General features: G+C 29.9%; 1 protein-coding gene across 1 annotated transcript; it reads left to right on the forward strand.

Annotated features, from left to right (window-relative positions):
* The first annotated feature begins 1381 nt into the window (after positions 1 to 1381).
* On the forward strand, positions 1382 to 3080 carry LOC114182105 (UDP-glycosyltransferase 1). The gene has a single exon (XM_028068862.2). It carries the CDS (start codon positions 1461 to 1463, stop codon positions 2883 to 2885), a length of 1425 nt encoding a protein of 474 aa, XP_027924663.2. The 5' UTR covers positions 1382 to 1460; the 3' UTR covers positions 2886 to 3080.
* The last annotated feature ends 6603 nt before the right edge of the window (positions 3081 to 9683 follow it).

Below are 9683 nucleotides of genomic sequence, written 5' to 3' on the forward strand. Positions count from 1 at the left end.
AAGGGAAATTCTTAATTATTTTTAAAACTAGAAGGAAAGTTCTTCATTATTTTAAAAATTATAAGGAAAAATTTTCATTATTTTTAACAATAGAAGGAAAATTCTTCATTATTTTTAAAATTAGAAGAAAAATTCTTCATTTTTTTAAACCAACTTTAAATCTATTTTTTACATGTAAAAAACATCAAACATAAATCTAATAATTCCTTTTCAATAATATAACTTTGTTTGGTTAAAATAATGAAAGAAATCTTTAATGTAAATTTAAATTTTAATAAAAGTCAAGTATATTATTTATGTAAAAATTAAATTTTATCAATTTAGAGATGAACAAAATTGAATAAAGTTAATAAAAACTAAGATTAAATTGAACCAAATTAACAAAAATTGAGACTAAATTAAATATAAGATATATGACATGTGTCAATGATATTGACTTGACACGTGATAGTGGCACTAGCTTGATATGATACTTCACATTTCATAATGCTGACTTGATATATTTTTTAAATTAAAAAATATATATATAAAATGACACGTGCTAGTTATTATTCATTTTTCATTAATTTAAACATTATTAAAAAACTAAATTATCCACAATTTCTAGAAATTTTTTTTTAACATTTAAAAAAATAAAATAAAATTGAATAAAGTAGACAAAATTTAGGAAAATTGTTTTATTTAAGTCTAAAGTATAATACACTTTTTTATTTTGCCAAAATCTAATTAGTATTAACATAAAAGAAAAAAAATTTGAATTTTCCAATAATATTAAAATTAATACATGTGGGTTCAAATACCGACAAATCACACATCATCGAATCACAAAACACCACTTCATTCAGAGTGAGTAGCCATTGTTATAACCTTCTAGAAATCTAGGCATTTACAACAATAAAATATTATTACATTTCTGGACCACTTTAGCATTTATTTTACTCAGACAAATCTAATTTTTGCATTAATTTTGTATATCAATTATGATGTAATTCTTTTAACTTAATTAATAGTTTAGAATTTGAGTAAGAGTATCAACTAGTGTAATAGTCGCGGAAAAAAGTGGGTTCTATATTTTTATTGAATTAGAGATCTTAACTCCATTCAACTTGTCACAGGTTACGATTTAAATTAAGTTGGTCGACATAGAATTATGAAATATGAATAGTTTATAAAAATATAAACTATTATATTCTTAATCACAAAAATAAATACATGTGCATGGTATAAGCAGTATAGCAAATAAATCAGTCAATTTTAAATTTAGAAAATAAATATATATAAACTGTATTAAATATTTTTGCAGCTTTATAACATAGTTTAAACCAGCCGACATATAATCCAAGACACACTCACCTTGTTCTGTCCATAAATAGAACAAGAAACTCCTTTTGTCCACTCACACACCAAAATTCCTTAGAAAAGTGGAGAAAAACAAAAACAAAAGACTCTCTTGAATCGCCATGACCATGAAGAAGGACTCCATTGTTCTGTACTCAGCTTTGGGAAGAGGACACCTAGTTTCAATGGTGGAACTAGGCAAATTCATATTATCCCACCACCCTTCTCTCTCCATCAACATCCTCTTCCTCACTCCACCCCCTAACCAAGACACCCCCACCTCCCCCACCGCCTTCACCTGTGCCGCCACCGCCAAATACATCGCCGCCGTCACAGCCGCCACCCCCTCCATCACCTTCCACCGCATCCCCCAGATTTCCCTCCCCACCGTCCTCCCTCCCCTAGCCCTAAACTTCGAGCTCTGCCGCGCCACCACCCACCACCTCCGCCGCATCCTCAACTCCATCTCTCTCTCCTCAAACCTCAAAGCCGTTGTTCTAGACTTCATGAACCACAGCGCTGCACGTGTCACCCACACGCTTCAAATCCCCACGTACTTCTACTACACTTCCGGGGCCTCCACCCTCGCCATTCTCCTTCAGCAACTCGTCCTTCACGAAAACTACTCCGAATCCATCAAGGATCTGAACATGCACCTCCTCATCCCCGGGCTTCCCAAGATCCACACCGATGACTTCCCGGACACGGTGCAGGATCGTGCAAGCGAGGCTTACAAGGTTTTTATCGACATCGCCACGTGCATGAGGGACAGCGATGGCGTTATTGTAAACACGTCTGAAGCCATGGAATGGAGGGCTATAGAGGCCTTCAACGAAGGGTTGATGGAAGGAACCACACCACCCGTGTTCTGCATTGGGCCTGTGATTTCTTCCGCCCCTTGTAGAGGGGACGATGACGGGTGTTTGAGTTGGCTCGACTCGCAACCGAGTCAGAGTGTGGTGTTTTTGAGCTTTGGAAGCATGGGAAGGTTCTCCAGGACGCAGCTGAGAGAGATCGCCACTGGGTTGGAGGAGAGTGAGCAAAGGTTTCTGTGGGTTGTGAGGAGCGAGTTCGAAGATGGTGACTCGGGGGAGCCGACCAGTTTGGAGGAGTTGCTGCCGGAGGGGTTTTTGGAGAGGACAAAAGGGAAGGGGATGGTGGTGAGAGACTGGGCCCCACAGGCTGCGATTCTGAGTCATGACTCAGTGGGTGGGTTCGTGACTCACTGCGGGTGGAACTCGGTGTTGGAGTCTGTGTGTGAAGGGGTGCCCATGGTGGCATGGCCTCTTTATGCAGAGCAAAAGCTTAACAAGGTGATTTTGGTGGAGGAAATGAAGGTGGGTGTGGCCGTGAAAGGGAACAAAGAAGGGTTAGTGAGCTCCAGCGAGTTGGGTAACCGAGTGAAGGAAGTGATGGACTCAGACAAAGGGAAAGAAATTAGACAGAATATTTTTAAAATGAAAATTAGTGCCACGGAAGCGGTGGGAGAAGGTGGATCTTCCATCATTGCTTTGAATAGGTTAGTGGAACAGTGGAAACAGCACTAGTAGTATAGAATTAGAGAAGGAATGAACTTTATTAATGAATAATATTAAGTTTAAAAACGTGTGATGCAGCATAAAAGCTGAATATCTTTCTCAATAGAGAATGAGTAGTTGTGGAAGTTGCTGTAAATTATCAATGTTTTCAAGATTAATTATGAATATAGATGTGTCAGGGGCATGTTTTCAAGTTAAATGAAATCGATCTACGAAACCAGAGTATACTACTACAAAACATTCTCTGTACAAAATAATTTTTTTTATTTCTAGCATGAAACTCAAACTTAAGATAGTGTTCATTTAATTTATTCCTTAATAATTAGTCTTTCTGTTCATATAGCAACTAGTTTAATATATATGAAGCTTGGATCTCTGGAACATTTATAATTTTGACTTATTCAGTGTTGCGTTCGATAGAGTTTCAATCAGTCGGTGCTTGATTGAAGACTATAACATTTTCTTCTGCTATATGCGCGTCACGAGAATTGGGCATTTGTGTGGAAAAAACCGTAAACTAACAGGTAAAATGCAACGTAAGAAACTGTAGATGAGATGATGGTGGAGTTTGTGTATTATTAAATCTGTCTGAATATAGAGATTTTTCTCTTATCAGCAAATAGGGCTAAATGCAAATTAATATGGTACTCTTGTAGATTTAATCTTACGGATTAGTTTATAATAATGACATATATTTAAGAAAAATGCTTGAGCAAAACGTAGAAATGTATATTAATTCTATTTATTTATATTAAAAAATAAGTCTATTTCATTTTCTTTTGTTATATATGGTCATGCCTGTTTTATAGGATTTGAGTTGTGCAGTTTTGTTGATTTTGCGTGTATCTCCTTTTAAACTTTTACGTATACTCTGTTATACTTTTTGAACCTGTTTTATTTATATAATTAATTTGTTTTGATCCACCCTAATGAACATCTGTAAATTAGATAAGTGCAATATTTGTCTTTTAAATTCAAATTCTAATGATATGGAGAGGGGAAAATTCAGCAAACTAATTGAATATATATATATATATATATATATATATATATATATATATATATATATATATATATATATTGGAGTGAAGGGATATTCTGAAATATGAGCACTTTGAAGTATAACTTATTTTATATTAGATGAGTGTTTGCAAGGCTTTGGTGGCTCATACCCATGCATAGGGCTGGGCAAAATAAACTAAACTGTACTGCACTACCAAAAACTGCACTGAACTAAAAAACATTTCGCATGAACTGCACTGAACTAAAAAATAGTTCAGACGAACTTAACTGAATTGTTTTTCTTAAAAATAAACTGGACTGAACTGTACTGCACTATAATATGAACTGAACTAAACTGTTATAAACTGAATTGTTTTATGAACTGCACTACGTAAGAACTGAATTGCATTATTTTTGAACTAACTGCACTATTTTTTAACTGAACTACACTAATTTTTAACTTAACTACACTATTTTTGAATCGTTTTTGAATCAAATTGCACTGATTTTGAATAAACTTCACTATTTTTGAATCGAATTATACTATTTTTGAATCGAATTGCATTGATTTTGAACTGAATTGCACTATTTTTGAACTGAGTTGCACTACTGTTGACTTGAACTGAAATGCATAGTAGTTACCACCAAGACTCATATGAATTGAACTGAACTGCACTAAATTGTACCATAATATGAACTGAATTTAACTGTTATAAACTGAACTATTTTCCAAATTGCACTATTTTTGAACTGCAATGCACTACTTTTGAACTACATTGCACTATTTTTGAATTGTTTTTGAATTAAATTGTACTAATTTTGAATCAAACTACACTATTTTTTATCCGAACTATACTATTTTTGAATTAAATTGTACTACTTTTGTATTGAAATATACTATTTTTAACCTGAACTGTACTATTTTGAACCAAACTACACAAATTTTATTATATATGATTATAACAATCTATCTTTTATAATTTAAAAGTTTTTATGAAATAATAATTAAAAGTGTTTAAAAAACTACAAGATCATACACAACTTGATACATTTTGTATTTTAGAAATTCTATTTAAAATAAACATAATATTTCAATACACCAATGTCAAAATATTAATATATCTTACACAATTTATGTAACTAAAATTAATTATTTAACTAAAAATTAGTAAAATATATTAACTTTTATAATTTTCTATATTTTTATTTTAAGTAACTAAAATTAAGTCGGAAACTAAATATAAAAATATGACAAATTTATATTTTTACATTTTTTCTTAAAAACATAATATATTTACAATTTTGTTTCTAAATATAACATATTTATATATTTATAAGTGTATCATTAATTTCATATATATAAAATTTAATTTTTATTTATTATATTTACTTTGCAAATAAATTTGAATTCTCGCTAATAGTGATAATTATTTTATAAACATTCTTTTAAAAATATTACTATTACTTGTTTATTATTATTATTATTGCTGAATTTATTTATTTATAGTTAAAGTATACTCGTATTTATATTCTTCTATAATTATTCTACTCTTTGACAACTTAATTAATTGTTTACAACATCAACAGAGTAAATTAAATATACATTAAATAATGTATTAAACAAAATCAATTTGTGAAATAATATTACAATTTCCAAATATCAATTTCTTTAAAAACAAAAAGTATTATTCTTACAAAATATGAAAATTAAAATGTAATAATATTAAACTAGAAAAAACAAAAATTCATTTAAAATTCACGTCTACCAAACCAAATTCTAAATTGATCGAAATGAACTAAATAGCTAAATTCGGGTGGTAATCCATCGTAATTGAGATGGTGGTTTAGTTAGGTATATAAATAATAAATTTGGATAATATTGTAAAAAGAAAAATATTTAGTTTATGCTAAAACTTTTGTTACAGGAGTCAAGTGGCAGCAATAGGAATCAGTTCCGCTTACAAAGATTAAGGAAGAGTTCGGTGCAGTTATGTGAGTAGTTAACTGTTATGGGTTTAGTTTTCCAAAACTTAAACTAATAAATAGTATAATTAAGTTTTTCTATTAATAGTTCAGTTAGTTTTAATTTAATAAAGTTTAATTAACTATAATTCAGTGCAGTTAAGTTTTTTTTGCCCAGCCTTACCATGCATTGGCGTGACAAATTGGATTAAATATGAATTTATAGATGGTGATGGCTTTTCTAATATAATGCGAAAAATATATATCATTATCAGAATCTTGATGTTCGTTGTTTGGATTTCTAAGTGTGGAAAGTATTAAGTTAAAAATATCGATTTTTTCTAAGAATGTAAAATTAATACCGCATAATTCTTTTAATTTTAACATAGAAGAGTGTAATGTTAAATTTTTTCTTTTCCAAAACCAACATCAACTTATCTTATCTTAGGTCTATCATCACAAACAATAAATATATATATATATATATAAATAAAAGAAAGCAAATAATATTATATTATTAGGAAAAGTATAGTTTGAGACTCTCTTTAAATTTACAAACACTTGACAACTTATTATACTTAATGTAATAAAAATAAATATAAACGATATAAAGTTGTAAGTTGAATATAAGAGAAAAAGGAGAGTATGAAAAGTAATATCTGCCTTTAATATTACTTTACTTTTACCTGACACGCCGAAATTTCTCAAAGTTTATGTGTTATAAATAAAGATTATGACGGTGGATTACAGAAGTCAAATTAAGAATGATAGAGCAGTAGTGGATGACATAAGAGAAAGAGACAAGTGACTGTACCTGGAAAGTGACCATTTCCGAGATATACTGAATTCCTTTATTTAACTACCATCTAGAAGGAACAAGCATCGACGTAAATGGAATCTTTGCTACAATTTACACATTCATGTTTTTATGTTTTTTTCTGGAGACAAAGAAATGCCTCGGAAATACTGTTCTTGCCTTGCTTCTCTCGTGGGTTCTGAGTTTGTCACGAGAATGATTCAGAAAAGAAGAAGAAGAAGAGAATATACTGATTAGATACGAAATTAAAAAAGAGAGTAAAAAATTAGAATTATAATAAAGTAATTAAATTATTTTAAACAAAAAAATTTAAATTTCCCTTCAAAAATTTTTCATATTTTTTAATTTTTGTAATTTTTATAATTTGATTTTTGTTAAAGTGACTAAATATTAATAAAGTATTGATATAATATTTTCAGTTGATATTAATTATATTTTTTTAATATTAGAAAATTTTTTTATTATATAATATTTTTTATATAATGTAACGTCTCAATTTAGTAGAATAAATTTAATAAATAAAACGTGATATGTTTATAGTATAAAATAAGTACCAACGGAAAGTATATAAGAATCAACTATTACAATTATTCATAGTATACGAAAAGGAATATCCAAAGGCACAACAAGAATACCTCTAGCAGGAATTAAAAGAAACAATTGGCAAAAGGATCGTTCACTGAACAAGAACCTACCTAGACATTAGCGCCTCAAAAGTTGCTCAAAAGAGAGCCCTAACTACCACTCCTAAATTGGAAAGCAGCCTCACCACCATCTGAATGATCTTCAAGAATTTCCACATCTGTTCACACCAAGGATTTGGTAATCATCGCAAAAAGGAAAAGTCAAACAGAGAAACAAACACCAAATAGAAAGGGTAAGCTAAAGTAAAAGATTTGTAATCATATTATTGAGCAAGTAAATGTTAAATCAGGTTATAAACATACAAAGCAGTAAACACTCAAACCATGTGATAGCAAACAAATGCAAGACCTTCTAACTCAAATATCCGGATTATACTCTTGATATAGAATTATAACGGAAGTATGCACCTGTGTTAGTTTCTAAACTTTGCAGAGTCTAGACACAAGGGGTTATCACCCAACCACACCCTAGGGTTAATCCTATAATGTCTTAGGCCCAATACGTTCCAAGACTAGAACCTCCTGTCACTCTCATCACATAAATCATTTTACTCTATGTGAGTGTGAACGATTATTAGAATTCAGGATACCTTCTTTTATCTAGACATCTCCTATATCAAGGTATACACTAACCACACCATCACCAAGAGCTTCCCTTGAAATTCTTTTACCAACAACATTCCACATGTTATCTCAAGCATCATAATCTCATGTCAATGCACCACCTTCCACCCAACCCATTCTTATTTCATTTCATACCAAGCAAGTCAATATCACATGAAACATACATAATCACAGATTCATACTTTTAAGAGTAATTGAATCAACCCACAAGTTCAAGTTAAAGTAAGGAATTAAAATTCTGCAGCAATTCTCGCTTAAGCTAGAAATTTTCGCTTAAGCTAAATTGATTTCACTTAAGCTAAAAATTCTCGATTAAGCTAAACTGATCTCGCTTAAATTAAAAGTTCTCGCTTAAGCTAAACTGATCTCGCTTAAGCTAAACTGATCTCGCTTAAGCTAAACTGATCTCGCTTAAGTTAAAAGTTCTCGCTTAAGCTAAACTGATCTTGCTTAAGCTAAAAGTTCTCGCTTGGGCGAGATTGCAAACAGGGAGCACTGCAGGTTTTTGCGAGTTCTCGAGTAAGCGAGACCTCCTCGTCTAAGTGAGATAACTCGTCGCTCAAAATGGAAGCTTGTTGCCTGAGCGAGAGTTCGAGAAAAAATCAGGGCGAGCTTATGCTACTCTCGCCTAGGCAAATACTAAGAAAACATAAAAAAAAAAAAAAAAACTAGCTTCTCTTATCTTGAGTGGAGCTAAACTTGAAGGGACTCTTAGTGGAGGAGAACTAGAACCAAAACAACTTAAGGAGATGGAAGAAAACAAACTCAGCTAACTTGGAGAAGAATGGAGTTCAAGCCCTAATAGAGCTTCTAAAAGGAGAGAAAAGAGAGGATGGGCTGACTTGAGCCCAACTGAGAAGACCAAATCCAAAACGTTTTTTTAAACAGAAAAAGGACTTACATATAAACCCAAAATTAAAAGTTAAAAGAGCATGAAAAATAATATTTGTACTATTTAGGTAAAGAAATATAATAATATGGAAGGATTTCTTTTTCTTTTCAAAATAATAGTTTATTAAAATAAAAATTATTAAATAGACATGTCAAAACATTATTTTCTTATCTATTGAAATATTATATCTCCAAATAGACCTTTTTTTTGTTTTTGATTTTTTTAAATAGGAAGAAAAAATTAAAAAATTCAAATTCAAATTATGAAAATTAATTAAAAATAATTAATTAAAAATATTTGGTTTATTTCTTTAATTAATAAAATAAAAAATAATTTATGATTTTTTTAATATAATTTGAAATTAAATTTGTTATTATTGATGTTTTTAAAAATAAAAATATTATAATAGAAAATATTTATAATCAATAATAATAATAACAACATGATAATAATGTTATAAAATTTTAAATTTATCTTTTATTTTACATATTTTTTATAAATCATATAATAATAATAGCAGATTTTATTCTAAATTGTATTACGACATTAACATCCTCAAATTTGTCCCAAAAGAATACTTTCTTAAAAAAAAATATTCAAATGGACTCACTAAAATAAAACACAATTTTCCACAAATGTACTTAAGCCAAATTCTCAACTGATTTTTTAGATATTTGATATTCAATATTTCTTCAAAATTTAAAAATATTATTAAAGTTTGTTATTTCAAACATTTGTAACAAAATTATAAAAATAATGACTCGATAAAATTTATAAAAAGTAAATTAAAAATGTATGCAATAACTTTTTGCTATATAGATGATAACTTTTACGTAACAGTAGTTGTCTTTCATCCTGACAAAATC

The sequence above is a fragment of the Vigna unguiculata genome, chromosome 4, assembly GCF_037176805.1.
Source record: "Vigna unguiculata cultivar grain cowpea cultivar isolate G323 ecotype 2 chromosome 4, ASM3717680v1, whole genome shotgun sequence".
NCBI lineage: Eukaryota > Viridiplantae > Streptophyta > Magnoliopsida > Fabales > Fabaceae > Vigna > Vigna unguiculata.

Bases quoted from the DNA above. Each gene is read 5' to 3' on its own strand.
- LOC114182105 (XM_028068862.2), top strand. From the start codon at position 1,461: ATGACCATGAAGAAGGACTCCATTGTTCTGTACTCAGCTTTGGGAAGA.